The sequence below is a fragment of the Pimephales promelas genome, chromosome 4 (genome assembly GCF_988280905.1).
Source record: "Pimephales promelas chromosome 4, fPimPro1.hap1.1, whole genome shotgun sequence".
NCBI classification, from domain to species: Eukaryota; Metazoa; Chordata; class Actinopteri; order Cypriniformes; family Leuciscidae; genus Pimephales; species Pimephales promelas.
Window position 1 is genome coordinate 36,053,370 of NC_142772.1, and position 25,057 is coordinate 36,078,426.

General features: G+C 37.5%; 4 protein-coding genes across 10 annotated transcripts; 2 read left to right on the plus strand and 2 right to left on the minus strand.

Moving 5' to 3' along the window:
- Positions 1–2,522: 2,522 nt before the first annotated feature.
- Positions 2,523–6,729, plus strand: ccdc125 (coiled-coil domain containing 125). 3 transcript variants are annotated; one of them, XM_039671045.2, is made up of 12 exons: positions 2,523–2,652; positions 2,884–3,181; positions 3,593–3,651; positions 4,071–4,157; positions 4,261–4,338; positions 4,435–4,520; positions 4,995–5,077; positions 5,165–5,277; positions 5,364–5,471; positions 5,628–5,781; positions 6,224–6,336; positions 6,409–6,729. In XM_039671045.2, the coding sequence occupies exons 2-12, from the start codon at positions 2,893–2,895 to the stop codon at positions 6,703–6,705; spliced, it is 1,467 nt and encodes a 488-aa protein (XP_039526979.1). In that variant the 5' UTR covers positions 2,523–2,652; positions 2,884–2,892; the 3' UTR covers positions 6,706–6,729. The 3 variants fall into 3 exon arrangements, with proteins under 3 accessions (XP_039526979.1, XP_039526977.1, XP_039526978.1); XM_039671043.2 differs by having other exon boundaries at positions 4,995–5,277; XM_039671044.2 differs by having other exon boundaries at positions 4,995–5,277; positions 5,628–5,715.
- Positions 6,730–7,406: 677 nt separating this feature from the next.
- On the plus strand, positions 7,407–11,996 carry fam151b (family with sequence similarity 151 member B). 3 transcript variants are annotated; one of them, XM_039671046.2, is made up of 6 exons: positions 7,409–7,641; positions 7,792–7,923; positions 8,011–8,170; positions 8,324–8,541; positions 10,289–10,424; positions 11,016–11,996. In XM_039671046.2, the coding sequence occupies exons 1-6, from the start codon at positions 7,488–7,490 to the stop codon at positions 11,164–11,166; spliced, it is 951 nt and encodes a 316-aa protein (XP_039526980.2). In that variant the 5' UTR covers positions 7,409–7,487; the 3' UTR covers positions 11,167–11,996. The 3 variants fall into 3 exon arrangements, with proteins under 3 accessions (XP_088986520.1, XP_039526980.2, XP_039526981.2); XM_039671047.2 differs by having other exon boundaries at positions 7,509–7,641; positions 7,767–7,923; XM_089130394.1 differs by lacking the exons at positions 10,289–10,424; positions 11,016–11,996 and adding an exon at positions 9,305–10,275 and having other exon boundaries at positions 7,407–7,641.
- A 465-nt stretch (positions 11,997–12,461) lies between these two features.
- On the minus strand, positions 12,462–21,213 carry ankrd34bb (ankyrin repeat domain 34Bb). Of its 3 annotated transcripts, none has more exons than XM_089130397.1 (5): positions 20,326–21,213; positions 20,002–20,083; positions 18,775–18,915; positions 14,738–15,021; positions 12,462–14,262 (listed from the first exon to the last, which is right to left on the minus strand). In XM_089130397.1, exons 4-5 carry the CDS (start codon positions 14,938–14,940, stop codon positions 12,813–12,815), a joined length of 1,653 nt encoding a protein of 550 aa, XP_088986523.1. In that variant the 5' UTR covers positions 14,941–15,021; positions 18,775–18,915; positions 20,002–20,083; positions 20,326–21,213; the 3' UTR covers positions 12,462–12,812. The 3 variants fall into 3 exon arrangements, with proteins under 3 accessions (XP_088986523.1, XP_088986522.1, XP_088986521.1); XM_089130396.1 differs by having other exon boundaries at positions 18,775–19,004; XM_089130395.1 differs by having other exon boundaries at positions 18,775–21,213.
- Positions 21,214–21,350: 137 nt separating this feature from the next.
- dhfr (dihydrofolate reductase) lies at positions 21,351–24,797 on the minus strand. Its single transcript, XM_039671283.2, has 6 exons — positions 24,605–24,797; positions 24,181–24,230; positions 23,951–24,056; positions 23,729–23,855; positions 23,176–23,291; positions 21,351–21,648 (listed from the first exon to the last, which is right to left on the minus strand). The coding sequence occupies exons 1-6, from the start codon at positions 24,694–24,696 to the stop codon at positions 21,567–21,569; spliced, it is 573 nt and encodes a 190-aa protein (XP_039527217.1). The 5' UTR covers positions 24,697–24,797; the 3' UTR covers positions 21,351–21,566.
- Positions 24,798–25,057: the final 260 nt, after the last annotated feature.

Consider the following 25,057-nt stretch of genomic DNA (forward strand, 5'->3'; position numbering starts at 1 on the left):
ATGGTCGAAAACTGGATTAATGACCCCACACAGCGGCCAAATATGGACTATTCAGACATCTAACGATACCACTATCTCGTGGAATCGCCAAGTAAGTAGCCTTTTTTTTCATTAACACACAGTATGACAAACTAGACGATGAATGGATCATATTTAACTTGATTTAAGCTATTGACATAGTCTAATAAGGTAACGTTAGCTGCTAACAGCTTAGTCTTTCTAATAGCTAGTCGACAACAAAACTGTCAATAGCGTAAATCAAGTTAAATATGATCCAAGTGACATGGCCTCATCGTCTAGTAGTTTGTCATAGGCTACTGTGAGTGTGTAAATGATAAATAAATAAATAAAAAAGGCTACTTACTTGGTGATTCCACGAGATAGTGGTATCGTTAGATGTCTGAATAGTCCATATTTGGCCGCTGTGTGGGGTCATTAATCCAGTTTTCGACCATTTCAAAGGGACACCTCTGTAACCCCGTATTCAGTAACGTTAGCTTCTTTAAGTTTGTGCCATTTTTGCTATCAAGAAAATTTGCAGATCTAGTGCAAGTTCTGTTCTCATGGAAATCCGTATGTTTTCCCATAGACAGTATAGAGGTGTTTTCCCCCAAAAGGGGGCGTTACCCTTCGATGACGCAAAAGTGGCGTTGGTCTATGTCACGGTTTAAACCCCCTCAAACGTGAAACTTACACTTAAAACTTACCATCACGACCTATTGGTTTTCATTAAACCGAGAAAATGGAATTTTCTTTTATTGACGATCACTGAGAAATGGTCTATTATTTAAAATGCAAAAACAAAAAACAAAAAAAACATTTATTATTTTCAAGGTGAAAATGATTCATTTGCATGGATCCACGCCGAAGAAAACGTCTTTTTGTCACGTTTTTAATGAAGCAGCCTAATGAGTAAAATGTCTATTTTTCCGGCGTCCCCCCAGCTCCTCGTTTAAGCAAAAGGTACGCTAAAAACAACGTATTACATCGACGTTAAACCAAGTTAACCGTGTTAACCATAACCTTTTAAATACTCGACCTAGTTCATTGCTTAGCAACGGGAAGAAACTCCTGTAACTTCAGTGCCTAACCCGTATCACGACAAGACGTGAAATAATCACGTTGGTCCACTTTGGAAAACGTGTAGATGTCACGGTTTAGTTTAAACTCAAAACCATAAATAGGGCTATACTGCCCTCTTGTGTCAAATTATATTTAAACAGTATTTCTTCAACTCGGTATCGTGACGTGAAATAATCACTTTGGTGCACTTTTGAAAACGCGTAGATGTCACGGTTTAAACCCCCTCAAACGTGAAATTTACACTTAAACTGAAACTTACCTATTTGTTTTCATTAAACTGAGAAAATTTTTTTTTTTTTATTGACGATCACTGAGAAATGGTCTAATATTTAAAATGCATAAAACATTTATTATTTTCAAGGTGAACACGATTCATTTGCCTCGATCCACGCTGAAAAAAAACGTCTAAATGTCACATTTTTTAATGAAGCCTCAATTGTCCACTTTGGAAAATGTGTAGATGTCACGGTTTAACCCCCTCAAACGTGAAACATACACGTTTGCGTTAACACGCTCCATTGGAGAGATATCCGGATGTTTATTCGCCTCTGCCATAACGACCTATTGGTTTTCATTAAACCGAGAAAATGGAATTTTGTTTTATTTACGATCATTGAGAAATGGTCTATTATTTAAAATGCAAAAAAAAAAAAAAATTGTTTTATTATTTTCAAAGTGAAAAGGATTCATTTGCCCGGATCCACCCCGAAGAAAACGTCTAATGTCACGTTTTTAATGAAGCAGCCTAATGAGTAAAATGTCTATTTTTCCGGCGTCCCCCAGCTCCTCGTTTAAGCAAAAGGTAGGCCTACGCTAAAACAACGTATTACATCGACGTTAAACCACGTTAACCGTGTCAACCATAACCTTTTAAATACTCGACCTCCATTGCTTAGCAACGGGAAGAAACTCCTGTAACTTCAGTGCACAACCCGTATCACGACAAGACGTGAAATAATCACGTTGGTCCAATTTGGAAAACGTGTAGATGTCACGGTTTAGTTTAAACTCAGAACCATAAATAGGGCTATACTGCCTTAGGTCTATATTTATTTTTCCAACAAAAAAAAACTAAACCCGCAGTGGCTCAGTTGATAAAGCGTTGGGCTTTAATCAAGAAGATCTGAGTTCAATTCCCATACTTGCGTTAAATTGTTGTGATTATATCAAACAAAGTGCCTAAACAATATTTCTTCAACCCGTTTTTTTACAGTCTATGATCTAGACGCATGACTTAAATGCAGGCAGACACAGCAACAGTAACAGGTATATTGATCATTAAATCAGAGTTTTGTTGTCTTGAATGATTCATTCAGTCATTTCATTCATTCATTGATGTCACTTGTTTAAGTAATCTAAAAAAATAAAAATAAAAAATAACCCCGATTAGGGGGCCCCCTGGTGGTCAGCTTAGTTCACTTATGCCTCGGGCCGGCTCTGGGTACCTGTCAAGACAAGACACGCCTCTTTGCAGAAGTTTCACTTCGTCAAAGTAAGCGGAAAGACATTGATGTGGAATTTTGCCGTTGTTCTTGTCGGCGAAATACAAAAACATCTCCCCACGGACAGGTTAGTATGGTTATGTATTCTTCCTCTACACTCAAGGAATGCTAAAAGTTTCGTTTTACATATGTAAGTTTACAGCTCGATTTAACATCCTTGTCTGCTATTTTGACTATCAAACATTATTTAAATATGTCACTTTAAATGCATTTAAATATGGGCTACGCAGTACTCAACGTGCTTGATATAGGCCTACTTCTTTTTGTGTCTGATGCACTGTCTTTTTTTCTTCAATAGTTTGTTGTGATGCAGGGTGAGGGTTCATGCCCTCAATGCCTCACAGAAGATGACATGATGACAGAGGGGGATCTGGGTGATGGCATGGGGGCCAGATCCAGAGGACATCATGACCGTCTCCCACAAACAAAGAGCAGGGGGAGGTTTCTGGACTTCTTGTCCAAGTCACGGCCAATGAAAGGGGGCAATGAGAGAAGCAACGGGCCATTCTCCTGGACATCATGCAGAACTATGTATGCTGTCTTTAGGGAAGAACTGGAAGCTGAACGAGTTGCACAGTGGGAGAAAAGACAGTCTGGTTAGTTTTCTGGACTTTCATTTAAAGTCATTTAAACCTATCAAACCTCTTTGATACCTTCATGGACACAGAGCAGACTAATCTACTAGCCTATATGAACCACATAATAAGTTAGTTATGTTTAAAAGCTTTACAGAGAGAACTTCCTGGTAATATACTAAAACACTCTGTGGGGGTTATTATTATTCGCATGGTCTGTGGTGTTTTGTGAAGTTAACATCTGCTATTTCTTATCAGGGAGTTGACTGTGTAGGCTACTCCCTTGAGCAATTCTTAAACAAATATTCAACAATAGTAATTTGAGAACCACACTACCACCAGGATATGATGTGTTGGCAATAGAAACCCATGTGCCGACATGCAAAAAACAAAAGTATCTAATTTTCTAAATGTAACGGCATTCTTTTGTAGAAAGCTCCTCTGAGGACACAAGTGAAGAGCTGCAGAGAAGACTACAGGAGGTCACAGAGGTAAACTCACAGAATTGCTCTAATGAATGTAATAAATATAATAAATGATCAAATAACAATAATGTCACATTATAGTGAAACAATCACACATTATAGTCACAGAAAAGTGGCTCCTTTATTAGCTTTTTTTAATTGAGTAAAAAATGATTTATCTTTCCATATAACATGTATTTTTTTTAATGCAAAATTAACAAACAGAACAAGTTGAGACATACAAGCAGTAAAACAATGTATCAAAACAAGGAGACATTAAATGATACCGAATACATTAAGAGAGGAGATATGAAAGAGATGTAACATTATTCAATATTCTTAAAGAAAAAAAAAAGAATGAGAGAAGAAGGAAAAGAATGAACATGTATCTTTGTATGCAATATAAACATGTCTCCTTGTATGCAAATTTTCCTCTATTATATCAGGAAGTGGAGCTGTTACGCACCGAACTGGAGGTCACTCATCGCCACCTAGAGGGGAAACATGAGGCTCTTAGGATCTTGCAAGGACAGGTATTTAAACATTTCTGATAATTAATATCATTATTGTTTCATTTAAATCTGATTTATTAGCCTGTAAGTCATTTATGAAGTGTGCTACATTTTGTCCTTGAAGGCAATCTTGGACAAAGCTACTTGTCATACTAAAATATTGCTTCAGAAGAGTGAAGAGAGGAACAAGGCCCTTGAAAAGGTGTCCTACTCAAACAACTACATCGTTTAAAAAAAAAAATAATTCAAGCATATCCTGAAAATAGGGTCTCATTCCTGTAAAATTGTTTCCACACAGGAGGTTAATGCACTGCAGTGGGAGATCACCTTCAACCAGGTGCAGTTCAAGAATGTGGAAAACTCATGGAGTTTAAAGTATGAGAGGTACCCATGCAAAAAGACTATCTGTTATTTTGTAAATGCGTGTTATAGATGTTATGAACAATTCATCCATGTTTCATTTTTTTGGCCTTGCAATGTTTCATCAAAATGTCATAACTGGGCCTTCTGACTACTTTTTGGTGACATATGCAGAACTTCTCCAAATATTTGTGTCTGCAAGCTTGTGTCCTGTCCATCTGTCTCTACTAGTTTTGAGGGCAATGCCCAGACCTCAAAATCCACCCTCAGATATACTTCACAAAGGTCACAAACAATACAGAAGAAATTATTTGCTGCTACTTCCATTTCATTGCGACTTTATAGTCGATGTGAAATGCCATCTGCAACCCATTTTGCTTTATTTTGATAAAAAAAGAGTCCTGTTTAATAATGTATCCATTGATTAAGGCTTTAAATATGCATTAAGGAACTACACAAATGCCCACATCTCACTGGTTCATGTAAATACCACCTCAGGGTATTGGCAGAAAATGAAGCCATAAAGAAAGCACTAGAGGAGAAAATGAAAGAGCACCAGGAGCAAAGGACAGAGAATGCATGCAAGTCGCATCATATTTCCTACTTTTATTTGATGACCCCAATAACTGGTTTGTTCCCAGTACATATTTATGCATTTTGTGTCTTAGCTCTGAGCCAAAAATGTTTGGAGCTCCTGTCCATGCTTAGTACTAAGGAAAGAAGGGACTTCCAGAGGACCCAGCCTTCCTGCAGCCTCAGAACAGACGGTTCAGCTCTGGAGGTAATGTTGGTGAATTGTAGTCTGTGTTAAATAGCTCTATTCTGTAGTAAACAAACAGCTCTCTGTCCTCTTATCTTGTTGTTAAGCTGGCAGTTTATGGGGCATGCCAGTGTAACTCTAATGGGGGCGAGCCATGCTCTTGTGCTAGAAGTGCTGCTGCAAGCCGAAAACAAGTTCTCCAACTCAAGCAAGAGGTACTCGTCTTGTATTTGTCAATACTTCAGTTCCATTACCTTGTAAATTAACCCTCCTATTCAGCCAATGCATGTATTAAAACCATTACAGGCAGGGCTGGCTTTGCTCATTTGTCTTAGAGGGTCTTGTAACACAGTTTTTTTTTTCTGCATTAGCTGGAGGAGCAGCAGAAGAGGAAGGAGGAGGCTTACGTTATGATGGATGCTTTCCGTATTGCCTTTGAGCAACAGCTCAGGAGAGTCGGTGAGAACGTGCTCCGACAGGCAGAGACAGACAGACACCAACTGCATTACCAAAGACATGAGAGGGGTAAAGTGCTGTTCAGTTTTTAGCTAAAACATGAGGATGGTGCCAAATCATGACATGCAGCAACGTATTTCACCTTCATTGAAGTTATCCACAGAAATCTTACCTAAGATTTAGTGTCAGTAAAATGTCAAATCACCAATCAATTCTGACAACAAGGTATTGTAAATTGTGCTTTTTTTTGGTTCAAGTGAAAGCCCAGTGTTATTTTAGTATTTTTTATATGCTATTGTTGTTTTTATGAATATTTTGAATTAGCTCTTGTTTTATTTTTATTTCAGTTTAATTTTTAGTAATTTTGTAAAGTCCTTTTTATTACTATTATTTTTTTTTTAAATTAAATAGTATTATTCAGGTAATGGTAGTGCCATGGGGCACATTGCTGTAATTTTACAATGGGATTCTTTTTATTTCCAGTAATTCTTTTTTTTTTTTTTTTTTAAAGGGAAGAGAGGGTCTCTCAGTGTAGGCGAAAGACTGAAAAGATTTCTGCCCACAACAAGCGAAGAAAAGATAACAGCCGATTCAAATGAAACACTGCATTTGCTGCTTGATCTGGTCAGTATACTATATATACACATTACCATTATATTTTGAGTTTACTCATTTTAAGTTATCTTCCTCCTTCAGTTAAATGACAAAGAAGAGGCCTTGGCACATCAGAGGAAGGTGAGCTACATGTTGGTACGAAACACTGAAGACTTGGAAAAACGTCTCCAGATGCAGCTAGAGGATCTGGAACCCTCACACAAAGACAGAAAAACAAAAACAGAGGCTTCTGAGGAGACTGAATGGAGCAGAGAAGGAGATGGTAGCCATGGATCAGAACACCTCACTGTCCCTGACAGCCCTACAACAGCTGATGATGAGCAGATCTCCAAATCCACCGAAATTAGAGAAAATAAACCTGACAATAAAGATGTTTAAAAGAATAAAAAAAGAAGGAAGTTTCATGTTGTATTTTTTCGAAAGTAAAAATGCCTGCATTATCTTCATATTATAGGCATACTATTATCTAGGATAAACTAGGACAGCAGGTAACTCAGAATAACCTAGGACAACAGAACCAAAATTACCCACAATTCTAACTGCAAACTTGCAATAAAATAAGAGTTGATAGCATCCATAATAAAATAAATTCTACCCATCCATGCATCAAAAGCCAACAAACAAAAATTCTGAACAGAATGACATTGCTAACAAAAACTGCTACCAATCTTTCATTTTTCTATTGACAGCGAAACAAAGGTGAAACAAAATATTTTTTTAGTAAATCAAAATTGATTGAATGTATGCTTTTCAATTAGCTTCTTGATCCAACAGCTATGCTTGCAATTATTGTTTGTAGATTAAAAGTGCCTGTGTATACATTTCTTAATTTAAGTTTTTATAAATCATACATTTCAACAATATTTTGCCATAAGTGTGTTAAAATGATATTTACATTATCAGTATTTACATTTTTTTTACTTCTAAAATATTTTGCTAGATTTGACAGTCACATTACATGTATTTAATCTTCATTAATATTACTAATAATAATTAATTGATAATAATAACCAAACCATCGCAAGCACGATGTGCACGGATGTGCAGAGGACTGAATAACTACATATCCCATAATGCATTATGCTACCGGTTTCCGTAATGTTCGAAAGTAGTAGCTGTCGTAATGTAATGTAATCCGTCTATGAATGTAATGTAATGTAATGCTAATGTTATGTTCGCAAAAAAGATGCATGGGCACAATACAATACATGGGTTTGGTTAGACATAAATGGTACCGTTTTATCTTATGTGCCACGGTCATCGCATCTTTGTTCGTTTGCTACCTCAAATTACAGACACTGTCAAACTCCAAAGGTAAGAAAGCTAACTTGTTAGCTGTCTAATCGGATAATGTCAATGCATTGGTTTCAAATAAATAAATAAATATTTAATAATAATATATATAAATAAATAAATAATAATCTGTGTAAATTCACTAGGACTAAACTTGGTAATGTTGTATAGTCGCAGGATCAATGAGTGAACACACACTGGAATATTTCCTCAACAAGGGGGTGATAAAAAGAAAAGATGCTGCTGATATTGAGTGGTATCATGCAGTAAACAGCAAGAGCAAACTCATAGAGGCTCTTGGAGGTGAGTATACATTACATGCTTTTCTAATGACCACGCCATGATCACTGTGATAATGTTTTCTCACTCTTGTCTTTGTTCTTTTTTGAGGTTCTGCACATATGATTGAAGCAGATGTTCTTCTCAGGGGTCAAGATCCAAAAGAACCCATTATGGCTCACCCGCCTGACAATGACAGTGATATAACTCTACAGGACTGGCTTAAAGAAGTTGTGAAATCAGACAAAGGAATAAAATTGGACTTCAAAAGGTGATTTTTTCCTTATTTAAAGTTTTTATTCTTAGATTTTAATACTGCTTATTTTGACAGTAGTCATAGTGCTTGTTTGGATTGATTTCTCCCACAATGACCTTGTTGCTTATATGAATGAGTAGCAGATCAACTTGTCATTTTGATTCACAGTCTCGCAGCTGTATCCCAATCCATGATTCTACTCGAGGAGGTCCGAGATCAGCTGCAGGGACCCGTGTGGATCAATGCTGATGTCCTTCCTGGCCCTGGTGGCAAAGCCACCCCTTTGGACCCTCATGTTTTTCTACAGGAAGTGGCTCGAAGATCAGAAAATGATGTTCTCTCTTTGGGTTGGACCACTGGATGGGATGCAGACGTATACAATCGTGGTAAGAAGATTGTTATTACACTAAGGTGAAAAGCTTTTAAGTTTTGTTTTTAGCAGGGTTCCCACGGGTCCTTGAAATCCTTGAAAGTTTGTGAATTAAAAAAAAAAAATCAAGGCCCTGCAAAGTTTTGGAAAGTAAACACACATAGATACAAGTCCTTGAAAGTGCTTGGATTTATGCAGGAAGTTTTCTGTATAAAATCCATATTATTCCCTGCGTTCGGATGAAAGGGTATTTCGCCAACACTTCATGGCCTATGCATACTAGCTAGCTTGATTTACATTAATTACGCGCATTTACGTTGTTGCGTGTGTTTCCCGCATGAGGTACTTGTAGTTCACGCGCACACGAAACTACTACAATGGTACCTCAACGAACAACAAACGTGTCCCCACATTAAGTCCTTGAATTTGAGGCTATTGGACCTTGTTTTTTGAAGAAAGTAAGAGACTTTGGCTATATTCAAAATGATGCATTAAATTGATCAAAAGTGACAGTAAAAGCATTTATAATATATCAAATAATTCCAAATCAAATAAATGCTGTTCTTTTGAAATTTATATTCATCACAGAAAAATCCCTGAAATCAAAGGTTAAACAAAAATATTAAAGTCCCTGTAAAGTCAATTCTACAAAAAAGTTCTAAACACATTATAAATGTTACATATGTATTGCTAAAACATATTGCAAAGTCTGTGAACTGTGAAGTACTGAAATGTGGAGTTAGACCGTTAAACAGTTTTTCACCATTGCAATTTTACAGATTAATTGGGCGGGGCTAAAACAGGGCTCCGTGACGCACTGGAACCCATGAGCTGCTGGACACCCCCCTATTTGATGACGCACGGCACAGAGTCTGATCTCCCTCTCTCCACACACACTCCCCGAGCACATTCGCATTCACCGCTCAATCGCGAGTGACTGTCAGTACTATTAGTTACCACAGCTGAGCCTACAGTTTTCTAGCTAGCTATGCCTTCGACACGGACATGCATGGGTTACTACCTGGATGCGATCATGTACAAAACAGATCGGTATCTTCATTTAAATTCCCTTAAAAACGATCACATCAAGAAGAGGTTTTTAGAGAGCCTAACGTTACCTTGATGAAGAGGATTCACTGATAATTCACTGATAATCCGCTGTTACTGGTGAACGGGGCCGAAACGACGATCTCCCGCCTCAGTGTTCATCCTCCCGTCTCCAAAAGCTAATCAGCTAATATCACCGTCAGCTTTCCCGTGAGTGGGCGTGGTTTCAGCACAGCCAGCGGACACGCCCCCAGCGTTTGAGAGCAGAGAATCTGCTCATTTTTTCATGATTTTGATAGCTTATTTTATGTACTTCCCGACTTTTTTTTATCATTCAAATTTGGCTGGGTGGTTAATTACAAATTTTTCTGTGGTGTGACAAACTCAGAACACATACTTAATGTTGACTTTACGGGGACTTTAAACACTACAACTATTTTATTTTAAAAAATGTAATAAATTTTTAAACAATTTTAACTTTTAATTGTAATAATATTTCAAAATATGACTTGAGGTTTATTTTACTGTATTTTTGATCAAATGAATGAAGCATTAGTAAGCAAAGGAGACTTCTTTCAAAAACATGAAAAAATCTTATGGACTTTCTTTACTTTGCTCCCATCCTTTTGCTTTGACTTCCTTATGAATTTTTTTAATTATAATTTAGACCTTGATTAGTTATTTGCTTTCTGTGTTTGTGTTGTTCTGGGAAATAGGCTATAGCTGGGAGATGGTTCATCAGATGGAAGAATTATGCAGATCCCTAAAGCAACCGGTCACATTTCCAGTCCGTGCAGCTCTCCTTCCTCTGTCCTTCCAACAGTTCCAGTGGCTTTTAGAGCGTTCAGACTGGTGAGAAATTAATCAGTCTATTTAAATGTATGTCCAGATTTACTGTTATAGATGCTATTAAGCCACACATCTGTGTGAAGGAGTCTTTTTATTACCTTGGAGATTGATTCATATTATATAAGCAAAGACACAATGAGATTCATCCTAATGCTTTGTAATTTCTTGCTGGATAATTTGGTTCTGGGCCGTCTATTACACTTGTTTGTGACTAGAATAGAAACACCCTCCTATCTAAAGGACGGTGTTGAGGTATTACGGGATGTGAAGGGAAGGTTTAAGCCTCCTCTACAGAGATAGTGCTCTTCTTCAGCAGTCATCTCCCTCTCTTAAATTTGATATTGAGGGTGATTGCAGTCACTCAGAACAAGTTAAGGGGAAGTAAAAAGCATAGTTCCTTGTGTGAAAAAAAACCCCAAGTTCCTTAAAAGCACAATGCTAATTGCTTTGGATTAATTGACACTTTAATATTAAGATGTCAAATTAAAAGCATCATTCATACATTTATATTCACTGGTGAAGATGATTAAGCTTTGCCTTAATGGCAGCCTTAATATGATTCTGTTTAACACCTTCTTTTCTTCTCTCTCTAAGGTACAGCCTGACTGTATGGACAGGCAAGGATGATGTTCTTAATGTGGAAGACCTGTTGCCCTACAGGCAAAACTTCAGCAAAACCAGGATCTATTATGATCTGTTAGAATCACAGTTCAAACAGTTTAAAGGACTACCTGGCTACTCCTAAAAAAGCAATTAATATTACTGACATTAGCTATGCTTCCATTCACCTACTTTTATACCTGTTTTGGTATATCACATAAACAAAATGTTGGATGGAAAAACCAAGATGAGCAGCATAAATTAAAAAAAATTGCATAAAAAAACATACACTCAATTGAGGCGGATACATTTTTAATCCGATAAGAAGACATGCTCAAACTATGATGGATACCCACTTACAGACTAAATTCCTTGATATTCAACAAAAAACTTACCAGGACTGACCAATTTCATCACACAGCATTGCAAATGCTAGTTTGGTCATTCTGAAATGGGTATGATTTGGTTTAATCATCGGTTAATCTTCTGTCATTGTTCACAGGTGTCCCTTGTCTTGTCATTAGTCTGTGTATTTGAGCCCTCTTGTTTGCCATATGTCTCGTCAAGTATTGTTTTCTGTGACCATTGTTTATTTCATGCCACGTCATGCTTTTGTTTGTTTTATTTTAATATAAAACTGCACTTGGGGTCTATCTACAAATTGCCTCCAGTGGATCCATTATACACAATGTACAAAGGGAAAGAAAAATACTATATTTTTGTAATCTACATTTGTATTTTGTAATATTTTACAAATTAAAAGTATGGGGAGAAATGCTTATCCTTTATTAGTCTGCACTACCATTCAAAAGTTTGTGGTCAGAAAGATTTATTTTAAAAGAAGTTTGTAATGCTCACCAAGACTAACGTTATTTGAATTTGATTGTATCAAAGATCCAGTAAAACAGTTATCTTGTAAAATATTATTACAGTGTAAAATTAATGTTTTCTTCTTTAATATAAAATGTATTCATGTGAAGCAAAGAATGTTCAGCATCATTATTCCAGTCTTCAGTGTCACATATTCCTTCAGAAATCATTGTAATATGCTGATTTGGTGCTCAAGTAACATTTCACAAGTGGAAACTGCTGATTTAATATTTTTTAGTGGAAACTGTGATACATTTTTCAGTATTCTATGATGAATAGAAAGTTCAAAAGAACAGTATTTATTTTAAAAACAAATTAATATATGACTGACTCTAGAGTTTTGAATATTGGTGTAAAACAATGATATATGCAAGAAACCTTTCTTTCCCATTATGACATTCAGTTTGGAGTTCAGGAGATTGTCTTCACCAGGACCACACCCCTAAATGCATAACCCTAATTGCATTTATGAGAAATTGAACAGGTGTTACTAATAATCCTTTATATATATATATATATATATATATATATATATATATATATATATATAGCCGCAACAAATTGAAAGTATTGTTTTATGCTGCATTTATTTTGTCAATGGATAAATACAAGTCACAATATTGAACTTGTAACTACAAAGACATTGCAGGCATGAATCAGTTTTTAAGAACCAGCAGTACATTGAACAGCAGCGTTTCAGTATTCTGATTAAGTGCACTAATGAGAGAGTAAAAATGACACCAGTAAAGTGCAGTAAAGTTTACAATAGTCAAAATAAACATATTACCCCTGTCCAGTCTGGAAAGTGCATTTTAGTGTGGTTTATGTTTATTATGATTCATATTTAAAATGTATTCTGTTCAGATTTCAAACTTCGACAAATGAAATTTCTATATTTACCACAAATTTCCTCTGTGATGTTTACTGACCAAAGATTTCCTCAAAATTGACCAGCTGCTTGATCTGCTCAGTTTGCATGGAGTGTCGTCTTAACAGACTCTTCTTGTTCTTGAGATCTCTGGGATGGCTCGGGGCAATGGGGACAAAATGCCTCAATCCAGGAACAATGGGTGAAGTTCCTGCCACAGGCTTGCCTCCACTGTTGACTCCAACACTGGTGTTGACTTTGATATCTGGAATGGGTGCATGTGGATTAAGAGGTGGTAGATAACCAGGGCGGGTTTGTGAGATATGGTCTAGGAGTAGGGCTCCAGATCCCCTCCTCTCCAGCATTGCCGGGCTCCTCCTCTGAACAACACTCTCCAGAGACTCTCTGGATCCAGAGAGAGTGGAGGAGCGGCTGGTAACAAGCTTGCGTTTCTCCGTTCCCCCAGTTCCTCCTCCTCCTCCAGTCTTCCCAAGGTCTTCAGAGGGTTGGCTCCCAAATTGAGGCAACTGAGAGTCAGAACTGTAGTGGTCCATTCCGAAGTTGCGGCGACGAAACACATTGCGCAGGCTTGAAACAGCCAGGTTGGGAAGACAGTCTGGGCCCCGGTCCACAGGTGCAGTGTCTGAGATGGATGCCTGCTTGAGGTTCTGATGTGAGGAAGAGTGCGGTAACAACTCACCATCGTAGGACATTTTTCTACTGAGCCATTTCTGTTCTTTTGTTAGTTCTCTTTCAGGTGTTGTCTCAAAGGCTCTAAGCAGACCAGCAGAGTCTTTGACTTCAATGCTTTGGTGACGAGCTACCGTCGCTCTCAGTAGAGGTCTGCAACCATTGTACCCAAACGAGAGCTCCTCTTCGGGGGTGATATCTAGAAGCTCCTCGGTCAAGGATGAGGACTTGCTTTGCTCTAGGAGCAGAGAAGGAGGGATCTTCAGCCAGGGCTCTGAGTTAAGCCTCTGTAGATGCAGAAGCTTCACCACACTAGCCGCTTGCAGAGGGCTTGAATCTTGAGTCGGTGATCCTGGCTTGGATGTGGGAAGCGTTGGAGTGGATCCCAGGGTCTCAGATTGGTTGTTGGTGGGAGGTGAGATATGCGGGGTAAAAAGGTTAATTTCAGAGGGGCACATACATGACGCAGAGGCACAGTGCAACCGGTCCTCAAGATTTGGAGGTGGTGGAACGTTCAGATACTGCTTGGTCATTTGTCTTCCAGAGGGTAGCTTGTCTGTTGTAATGATGATGACTTCTTTGCCCTTGGCCTTGCAGGCGTCTAGTAGTACTCTCAGTGCATCTTTGTCTCCAGCGTTAACTGCGTAGACCAGAGCAGAGGAACCATTGTGGTCCTCTAAACTAGGGTCAGCTCCACTGGAGAGCAGAAGCGACAGCACCTCATCTCCCGCCCGCTCTATGCAGGCATGCATTAGAGCTGTCTTACCAGACTTATCCTGAATGTTGGGGTCTGCACCATTTTCAAGAAGATACCTGTTGAGAAGAAGATTGATTCAATAGAGTGAGCTCATAGAGGAAGGGATAAATGAGCAAGTCAATCAGAGTGTCCACAATAAAAAGAATCAATCTTGTAAATACTAAATAATATAAAACATATGTACCAAGATATATCCTATTATTGGTATACTCGTATGATTTTTTTTTTTAAAAACCTCAACATTGGATTTGATTACTCGTGGTATTACCATCAAGTAAAAAGTGTACACATCTTATCCAAAAAATTAGGGTTTAAAATTATGTTTTAAAAGAAGTCTAATGCTCTCCAAAGCTAGATTTATTTGATCAAAAATAGCTAATTATGTTTTAAAAATAGCAAATTTATGTTTTATGTCTTCAAAGGTAAAATCTTCAAAGGTGTATGAACTGAATTTTTATGTACTTTAAAAAAAACCCCAACAACTAATATCTAAGTTTTATTGTACAATCAGCTAATCAACTGATGACCCACCTGATGATCTTGGGTTTTGGCACACTCTGAGCATCTGCATGGTGACTTTTGCAGGCCACCATCAGTGGAGTTTCTCCCCTCTCATTGCTTTCATTAATGTAAGCCCCTCCTTCCAGCAGCAGGCGCGTCAACCTCAGGCGGCACAGATACACTGCTTTCAGCAAAGAGTTTCCACCCGTGCGCACCTCTGTTGAGTCCTCCATGATTATGTGGTGGTGTGACCGTTGACAGGCTAATGTCGAGTTGGCTCAGTGGGTCATAGGAGCTGATTTCTTTATTGGCTTCTGTCAGGGAAGAGAAAGAGAGCATACTTTATCAGAACCAGAGTTTTTTCAAGGTTTTCACTTAAGTGTCTGCTTTTTATCCAATTAATTCGCATCAAAGCAAACCTGATGTCTCTTTGACATTGAAATGTGCTCTCCCTCTTGGCCTCAGAAGAATATGCCAGAGAGGTTTCCTGCTCTAATCTAGTGCCTCTGGCCATTCATCGGGTAGACACTAATGTGAAGATGTTTGTTATGATGACTAGGTAGGTGGCGTGTCTAGGTAGTACTTGACAAGAAGACATAAGAAAACTGAATTAGTTATCTAATCCTCATTACATAATATGAATTACTCGTTCTATTATATATTTTTTTAAATTTTTACCTGCTATTATGCAGCATAGTCTATGTTTAATAAAAGTTAAACTCAATCAACAGCGCTGTTAACATTATGGTGATAAACAGAATAATTAATGCCAACCTGTGCCTCCTTTTCTTTAAAGAACAAAGATCTGATTTAATCACAAGTAAGTGGGGCCAATTTGTAAACTTTTACTCAGCCAGAGTCACATTATATTTTATTTCATTGCCCTGACAACATAACACTTAAAACACTTTACAGTTCAGCAACAATTATAATGTGGTTTAACAGAAGGATCAATGTATGTGTTTTTATAAATCTTCTAAAAACCAGCCCTATTTACTTCTTCACAAGTTCTTTTGCCCATATAATCTTTAAGCTAATAGACCTTATTCAGAGCAGCGCCATGACAGTTATGAAAATGAGGCTGTGAGGGATAGACTTACTGTGTTTCCAAAGGCATCCGCTGTAAAAAGCTGAATAAAGCTCCTAGATTACTTACAATTTTCCACAACTTGCATTGTCGGGAGTTTTTTGTCAACTGAAATTTCTTGGAAAGATATTTTTCCAGTGTTTCATGAGCAGAACAATCCGAAAACACATTAAATATCAGTACAGCCCATTGAAGAGATGCATGTCTATCCCTCACAGCCTCGCTTTCATTCTCATTAAAAATCAAAGATGGCGCTGCCGTGAATAAGGCCTAAGGTTAAGCGTATTTGGCTTGCTGTCCACAGTTGAGGGGTTCGAGGAAGCAGCTTCAACTCGAGCTTAGTTACCCCGCCGGTGGGACTACTAATGCTTGAATGATAAGTGGTAGCAAGATGCCTAAATTATGTTGGTTGGGGAGGTGGAGGGATGCCAAAACAGCTGATGCCAGAGCAAGGTGATTATATGCACATAATATACGTAAGAGCTCCGGCAGTTAATTGAAAGATTAGATGGGTTCACTCCTCTCGAAATGACATTGTGAACTTCTTAATCTTCTATGTTAATTGAATACTACTTTGTCTTGTAATTTTATGTGTAACTTCTGTTTTTGTACCTCGACGCTTTTTTGGCCAGGTCGCCATTGTAAATGAGAATGTGTTCTCAATGTGCTCACCTGGTTAAATAAAGGTTTTATTATTATTATTATAACTTCACTAAGTGCATTTCTGTAACCTTGATTTAAAGAGAGAACAGTGCTTTCGTGTACTTTTAAATTAGCATATGTAGTATACGTGATGTCTTAAAGGGACAGTTCACCCCAAAAATAAATAATTTACTCAGTCTCAAGTTGTTCCAAACCTGTATGAATATCTCTTCTGCTGAACACAAAACTGAATATATTTTGAAGAATAATGGAAACCAAACAGTTGATGGGCCCCATTGACATCCATATAATATGAAAAAAAAAATACTATAGGTCAATAGGGCCATTAACTGTTTGTTTACCTACATTCTTTTGGTATTGGACGTGTTGTTTATCAACATTGAATAAATATCTTATACATGTTCAAGAGAAGAAAGTAACTCATACAGGTTTGGAACAACTTGAGCGTGACATGGTGACAGTTTCTTTTTAGTTTTGGGTTAACTATCCCTTTAAGTACAGTCTGTTCTTATAAGAGCAACAGCAGTGTTTTTGTCAGTAGGTTGAAATTCAATAGCTTGAGGCAATCTGTATTTGCCACACAGAATGAAGACATTCCTTTATAAAGTCTATTGTGCATGTGGCCTTGTTCTCTTAACTCAAAGTGCAGTTGCAGTGCACTCTTTATTTAACAAACAGCGAGCGAGAGACTGCCTCACTCAGGTTTATAAATGTGAATTCACTTGAGTTGAGGTAAGATGAGTAAGAAAATTAATCTTTTTGTGTCCTCCAACAAAATGAAAAGGATGAAAACATGGGCTGACACTCTCATGGTAGCTTTACTTAGCAGTGAAAGCTGCATGTAATAAATGCTCTATTAGAGAGTGCGTCAGCACCGTGGATGAATGTTTTCTTTAAAAACACACACATGGAGATTATAAGACTTTTATACCTAACTTTAATAGCTTTAATTATGTCTGCCTTTCCTGAACTAGAGCCTCCTCATCTCTTTCTTTCTTTGCGTGTGATGTTTATTATGCTAATAAACCACTTTGTCCTGACAGTTTGGCTTTTGAAATCAAGTTGTAACAGACAGGCTAAAGTCTTGATTGGTCTGATACAAGCACACCGCCTGATGCCTGCAGGACATCTCGGTTCAAGCTGCTAATTCCTACAGCTCCCTGGGCTGGCATTTAAAACCACAGCTTTGTGTGCCATTCCCCTAGTCTTCAATCGCCCTTGGGAACAGAGAGAATTTTTAATGACAGGCCTCTCTCCCTCTGTTGCTGCCTCGTGCTAAAAAGCATGGAGCAAATGAGGCCCAAAACAGATGAGGGTGGCGATTGTTGCAGGAGCAGTGCTGAAGTGGAGCACCAAACAGACCACTCCACGCACCTGTGTGCATCTGATTCATGCCAGATCACGCAATGCTTAATTCTCCTCGCAAATGGTGGGCTGAATTTGTCCCCCTCAAAACACCTGCAGGGAAAATGAAAACGCACTCTCTGTGACATCAACTGATAAGTGGATAAGAATAGTTTTCGTGTGTCTTGATTAATGAGGGTATAATGTGCTTTCGAGATTTGCCAGAAGAATAAATTATGAGCTTCCTCAGCTGATATAAAGATACATTAGTCCATAGAGATTCATTATGCTAAACAGTGAAAGCAGCAAACAGTAGTCCCTTTACTTAGCATTTTCTTTTGTTGGTTAATTCGGAAATTAATTATTTGCATGACGTATTTAAAGCTGATTTGTTTATATTTCATTTAAACTACATTTGTACTGTAATATAAGATTGTTTTAAAATAGATGTAATTTTATAACCAATCATGTGTATTTAATATGTGAACTTCAGTTAATATATATGTAGGCCTACATAAATAGTTTTTGCTTAATCATTTTATATAAAAAAAAATTGTTTAATTAAACGTAAATGAACCTTACTTGAAATCCAATATATGATAATAGAGATGATTTTCAGAAACAACGGACATTGTTGATGTTTTTACACATATATGTGTCTATGTGTATATTTTACACAAACAATGTCCATTTTTTCCAAAATCATCTGTATTATTATCTAAAGATGCTATTTCGTGTGAACTATTTTACTCTTATTTTTATAGAACAGATCCAAGGTCAACACCAATAAAAAAGCTATATCCACTCACATCATACCGTAAGACCAACAGCATCACAAATTTAAAAAAGTCTGCAAGAAATCCTTCATATTAACTTAACACATAAAAATGTCATTATACAGCATAAAAAGATTTGTATTTTATTTTTAAAAAAAGTATGCATGTTTTTAAAGGAGATCAAATGATGTCCTTACCTCGTATGAACCAATCACTGCTCTAGATTTCCAATAGCTTGTTCCTGTGGCATGTCATCTTTGTAAATGGATGAGTAATCCTGGGGTGAGACTAAAGCTGGAGCTTGAAGAGGGAGATGAGCATGTGGAGATGTGCACTCACTGAAGGTGAATCAAAGAGTGGCATAGATATAGGAGAGAGAAAGAGAACAAGTGCCTGTGCTCAGCCAAGCTCACCATAGACCAAGTCCCTGTGTATCAGGAGGACAGTCAAGCTTAATAGAGCAAAGTGACGCCAGTCCCAGCACATCCAGCGTCAGTAAGTGATAGCTCCATTATTCTCACATTGCGAAGGAGTTATTGAACTCGTATGCAGAGGTTGTACGCAGATCCTCATTTGTTCCTAACTCTGATGTCAACATGATCGCACGATGATGGCACCTATTGTGCAATTACATCATTATGACACAACTGTCTCGCCTTTGAGGCAGCAGTTGCTCCTGTGAGTGTATTGATCTGTTTGAGTGATGCTGTCACTATTTATAAAACTGCAATGATGGCAATGAAGGGCCAATAATAAGACTCCCAATGGATTAAAAATGGGAAAAAAAGTTCAATTGATAATAAAAAGACAAATTAAACAGCCCTCCATTAAGAGCCTTCTCTATTACCTTTTAATCTAAAAATGGTAACTTGAATAAGCTTATGAAGTGCAAACCCTTATCAAGTCTCTAGATACTTGTTTGTACTCTGAAAATATATCTAAGTGCTACTTAAGGTGCATGACATGTGCTGGGTAATTGGAATTCCAGTCAGGTTTATTTCAGCCGGTCCGTAAACACGCGTGGTACATTAGGCTGACATATCAAAAACAATCAGCTTAAAAAGGTTGTGCCTGATTGCAGCATTTGGCTTTTTAAAATGGGGGTCATGAAGGAGTTTGTGGGTGAGTCTGAAAGCTTTAGTATTGTGACTCTTCTCTGAACTATTGTCAATCAGCCAGTCTGAGGATGAAACACAACATGCATATGCATGAAGCAGTCAGATCTTCAGACTAGCGTAATAGCAAACACTTCAGTTGCTATTGGATATGGAGATGAGCAGGTTGTCTTTTGCAGTTGGCAAGATGAAGAATAATTAAGTTGATAGCAGATGTGGAAAAGACAATTTACTATCAAATTTAGGTATATTGTTTTCTGAATATCTAAAATTATAGCCAAGAAACAAAACCTGATAGAGATGACTTACTGTATTGACTGGTGGCCAATCTTCAGATTTTACATTCCATCAATAAGAGCAGAGCGTAAAGGTAGAATTAGCAATAGCACATCTGTACACAAAATATTGCAATTCACACAATGAGAGACATATCAGAGTTCAAAAGAGGACAAATATTTGGTGTGGGTCTTTCTGACTCATTTCTGTGTGACCAGGACACCCAGTCTTTGTGGTGTATCGAGAGCTATGGTATGCAGGGTAAAGATATGATATAATATATAATATTTCATGCATGACAGTAAATATAACAATCAACATCCAATAAACATTGACATAAACTTGAAACTCACTTACCTGCAATTTCCTAGTAACTGAAGACCTTTGCTGTGTCCTAATTCCAAGGCTGCATCGATGAAAGGCCGCAATTCGAAGACTGATCACGTCACCAATGTGCGATGAAGGCGCCTTCAATTGAGGCCTCAAAATGGCCTCGCTGGAAATGATCAATACAACACATGGACCCTTATCGGCCTCACATACCCCGGAACTCATTACACACCAGTAACGGCAGCATTTTTTGGTAGAGAAATTGCCTGATTATGCTTTAAAATTTTAGCTTTGGGTTGGGTTCTACTTACTCGACTAATCTATTGATACGAATGTAAAAATAAAAACATATAGGTGTAAAGTCGGGTTGATTGGGACACTTTCCCCACTCATCTCAATGGCAAAAAGTGTCCCAAACAACCTGAATTTACCCTTATATAAACCAACTCAAATATTGACATATCTTACCAAGAAGCGATTTGACATATTTACACACATTTTTATGTACATAAATGGACAAAGGCGAACATTTAGACAGGTTGTGAACCTTGATTTGTTTTAAGGCAGTTGGATATAACTTAGGTCCAGTAAATGTTACAGCCGTTCTTCAACGGCAGTTGTCAGTTGCTAGGAGACAAGAACAGTTTTCCGTAGGCTAGAGCGTCCCATTTAACAACAGTCAGACCTTAGCGGCCATCAAAGGAATGCCTTTGAAGTCCGAGTCCTTCGAAGAATGCAGCCTTTGAATTGGTACACAGCCCTGGACTAGCTTGTTTAGGTGTGTTTGATTGGAGTTGGAACTAAACTCAGCAGAGCCCTACAGGACCGGATTTTAGAAACGATGCCCTACAGCATTATTGTGGTCCAACACCAGGCTCTTCAGATTCATTCTCCAACCCCATATGAATCATTAAGAAGCAACATGTTGAGCTACTGTGCTCATTGGAGAGTGAATCTGCCTGATTGTATCCCTCTTTTGCCCTTCACCCTCTTTCTTCCCATGATTTTCTGTCAACTTTTCACTTTGTATATAAAACTGCTAAGCCCACACATAAAATTTCAACATGATATCTTTTAATTGTCTTGGAATCATAACATATTTTGGGCTTTTGATATTTTAATTAAAAAGGAAAGTGGACATGAGATATGAAGTGAAAGAGAGAAGAAGGGGTGAAGGGGTCAGGAAATTACAAGCATAATTTACATGAAAACTCCTACATCACGCATCATGTCTGAGTCCACGTCTCCCTACTTAAAAGATTTTCTTCTCAGTGGTCGGTACTCTCATACACTTCGAACACATACTGAACGCCATTCTCGTCCTGTATGCCGGTGGGTACACCTGGGAATCTGTCCAGAAGGAAACAAGAAAAAAGAAACAGAAGGAGCAATAAGACATTTTCAACTTTTTAAGTCAAGACTGATTTTACACACATGCATTGCAACTAAGAACATAAGGAAAGAAAACCTTTAAAACAAAACATAATATGGACACAACACAATTGCATAACATGCACAACACAACATAGCCTTAAACAGATCAACTTTCATCTACTTGGATGGTATAGATTCTTGTTAACTTCCAATTAACTGCTGAAAATAATCAAATGAATTTGAGAAGAACAAAATCCATTTTGCTCCTTGTCAGATGAATTGACAGCGATCAACATCCTGTGTGGATTTAACTTCTCTTTAAATGCTTACTGTGAGCCTGAGAGACGTGACATTTGATGCAATCCACCTTTGATGCTAGATGCCATTTTTACATAACAAGAGAGCTTTTTCTCCTCATTGATGCAATTCTCTTCACTATTCTCTCTGGATACACAATACAGCATGTCTGTTCCAGAGCCAATACATCCATCTACGTTATTCAAGGATACGACAAGACAAATACTCCTAAACATGTATAAAAAGGTTGTACTTTATATGAAAGTGTTTCATTAGCAAACGGCCTTTTTGAAGTTTAACACATAATATCGCTCCTAAAAATCATTATGACACAAATTGTTTGCAACATTGTTCAAAGAGGAAAAACAGTGTGTGTGTGTGTGTGTGCATTGGTCCACCTCAGTTCAAATCATGCAAGAAAAAGTGCCATACTCTTAAAAGCCATTCAAAAGTTTGGGGTCAGTATGATTCTTTAAATGTTTTTGAAAGAAGTCTTTTATGCTTAATAAGACAGCATTTATTTGTTCAAAAATACAGTTCAAATAATAATGTTAAATAATATTACAATTTAAAATAATCATTTTCTACTTGAATACGTTTTAAAATATAATGTATTCCTGTGATTCGAAAGCTGAATTTTCAGCATCATTACTCCAGTCTTCAGTGTCACATGATCCTTCAGAAATCATTCTAATGTGCTGATTTGGTACTCAAGAAATATTTAAAATTATGATTAATGTTAAAAACAGTTGTGCTGCTTTAACAATTTGGTAGTATAATTTGTGATATTTTTTTACAGGATTCTTTGACTAGAAAGGTTAAAAGAATAGTAATTTAAAACATAAATCATTATAAATGTCTTTACCATATATAATTTTTGTTGTTGTTCTTTATCAATTTAATGCATCCTTGCTGAATAAAAGTAATAATTTATTAAAAAAACACCAACCTTACTGAACCCAAACTCTTGAATGGCAGGGTTCTGTGTATTTTTCCTTGCCTGCTATCCATGACATCACAGCATACACCAACAAATTAGTTGCTAATGAAAGACTTCAAAGCAGCTCTAGAGAAATTAATCATGTGGCATTTATGGCTTAGGTGAATGGTTAAACATTTTTTTCTTTTTATGAACTGCAATCCTAACCTCTCTCCATGTATTAAATAGCTCAATGTAAGCCTTTAAACAATTGTATAAACACTCACTCAGACAGGAGCTTGTACTTGTCCATTTTAATATCAGGTATAAATGTGTCACAGTCAAACTGCTTAAGGACCCGTGTTACAAAAAGACGTCTGGGACCAGCGCGCTCCATCACCTCCTAAAGAACACAGCACAACATTCACAATCAGTGTATGATGTACATTGTACAGGATATTAACAGAATGAAAAGGAAGGAGTATGAAGGAAGGGAGTCTTTTGTGCATTTTGCCTTGAGGCAGTTTCCATAACAACTGATTATACAGAGATCTGAACTCCACTGAGCTATAACTGAGATATAACAAAGTATAGGTGGGTGTATATGTATGCGTGTATGTATGTTGTCGCATGCATACTGTATAACTGATGAAACAGCAATTTTTACCCCAAAATTAGGAAATATCGCATTACTTTGCAAAACAGATATAAATACATTTTTATGAAATTGGAGGAAATCAAAAATAGAAATATAAGAAGAAGTAAATGAGTGACGGGATTATCAGTGACGGGAAGGTTTAGGGATCAGTGTTTGGTGTAGGCAATCAGTCCTTTACCAACCTTGTACAGAGCACTGCCACCAATTATCCAAACCAGGTCCACTTGATTTTCAACCTCAGAGCTGTCTAACAGATGGAGAGCTGAATTCAAGTCTGAAGCAAGGTAGTGAGCTCCCTCTGGGGCTGTCCTGTGCAATGAGTGATAGAAAATACAAAACATTTTTAACTTATAAGTGGTAGCAGTCTACTGTAAGGTGAAATAAAGTACAAGCATTTAGATTACTTGAGCTCTCGGCTGAGAACTATGTTGATCCTGTTCTTTAGGGGTCTGTTTTGTGCAGGAATAGAGAGCCAGGTCTTTCTGCCCATGATGACCACATTCTTTTTGCCTGTCAAATGACACACAGGGGGAAAGCAAAAGACAGCAATACTGAGATTGTGTTAAAGATTTGACTAACTTCAGAACAAATAAAATATAAGACGAATAAAAAGATGAATGGCAAATTGTGTTACCCTCAACAGAAGGGGTCATGGTCATCTTCTGAAAGTGCTTGAATTCATTACTAAAATTGTAAGAAAGAAGAATCAATGCTAAGGGTTGAGATATATTTGAGGCTTGCTTTGTGTAAAAGGTTAGGAACATGTCAGGTGTTTTTTTTTTCTGCAGGACAAAGGTCAAGCTCTAACTCAACCTGTAAAGTCATAAACTACCATTCTGTCTTCATGACTTTGTAAGATGTTTTCATGTGAATAGTCATTTTGAAAAGCTGTCACGACATTGATATATAGGAGTAAAAACTGCAATAGCTGTTCTAAAGTATGAAACTCATAACACGTGGCTCTGGAAAATATAACACTATAAGTAACACTTTTTATATCATTGTATCAATAACAGAACATGAGGAATAAAAACAAAAACGATCGGCTTCTCGCTCACCTTAGTCTTATTGGATGCCATGGTAGATTTCCATTTTTCCCTATTCCCATATCTGGACAAACTGCTACTATACAGTTGAGTATTCGAGACATACCTATCCTGAATGTAAATAACAATTCAAACTTTAGCTAGTTCTCACTGTCAGGTCTTCCCGGGTTCTTCCTCCCGCCAGCGAATTTACGAAAATACGTAGAACGCTTGGCTCATTATTATGAACGACGTTACGTGACGCTCGTAAGCTGATTTGTTCTAGGACTGTGTTGGCGCTAGTACGTTGTCCAATAGAGTGCCGAAGTTGCGACGTCACTCTGTAGGCCAAAACGCGGAAGTGAGTTAGCCTTTTAGCACTACCGGTTCCCTCGCCCTAAAGTCTATGGGATTTTTGAATGGGTTTTTGCTAAATCGCCTGAAATTAGGTCTGTGGTGAACAAAGCCTCTAAATATTTTCTCTAA

Bases quoted from the DNA above. Each gene is read 5' to 3' on its own strand.
- ccdc125 (XM_039671043.2), top strand. From the start codon at position 2,893: ATGCAGGGTGAGGGTTCATGCCCTCAATGCCTCACAGAAGATGACATG. The intron at 3,182-3,592 runs GTTAGTTTTCTG...ATTCTTTTGTAG, and splicing joins GTGGGAGAAAAGACAGTCTG to AAAGCTCCTCTGAGGACACA. The intron at 4,158-4,260 runs GTATTTAAACAT...TTGTCCTTGAAG, and splicing joins TTAGGATCTTGCAAGGACAG to GCAATCTTGGACAAAGCTAC.
- ankrd34bb (XM_089130397.1), bottom strand. From the start codon at position 14,940: ATGGAGGACTCAACAGAGGTGCGCACGGGTGGAAACTCTTTGCTGAAA. The intron at 14,263-14,737 runs GTGGGTCATCAG...TCTTCTCAACAG, and splicing joins CCAAAACCCAAGATCATCAG to GTATCTTCTTGAAAATGGTG.
- dhfr (XM_039671283.2), bottom strand. From the start codon at position 24,696: ATGTCTCGAATACTCAACTGTATAGTAGCAGTTTGTCCAGATATGGGA. The intron at 23,856-23,950 runs GTAATCTAAATG...CTCATTGCACAG, and splicing joins GTTCTCAGCCGAGAGCTCAA to GACAGCCCCAGAGGGAGCTC. The intron at 21,649-23,175 runs GTGAGTGTTTAT...CCTTCTGGACAG, and splicing joins AAGTACAAGCTCCTGTCTGA to ATTCCCAGGTGTACCCACCG.
- fam151b (XM_039671046.2), top strand. From the start codon at position 7,488: ATGCTAATGTTATGTTCGCAAAAAAGATGCATGGGCACAATACAATAC. The intron at 8,171-8,323 runs GTGATTTTTTCC...TTTGATTCACAG, and splicing joins ATAAAATTGGACTTCAAAAG to TCTCGCAGCTGTATCCCAAT. The intron at 10,425-11,015 runs GTGAGAAATTAA...TCTCTCTCTAAG, and splicing joins CTTTTAGAGCGTTCAGACTG to GTACAGCCTGACTGTATGGA.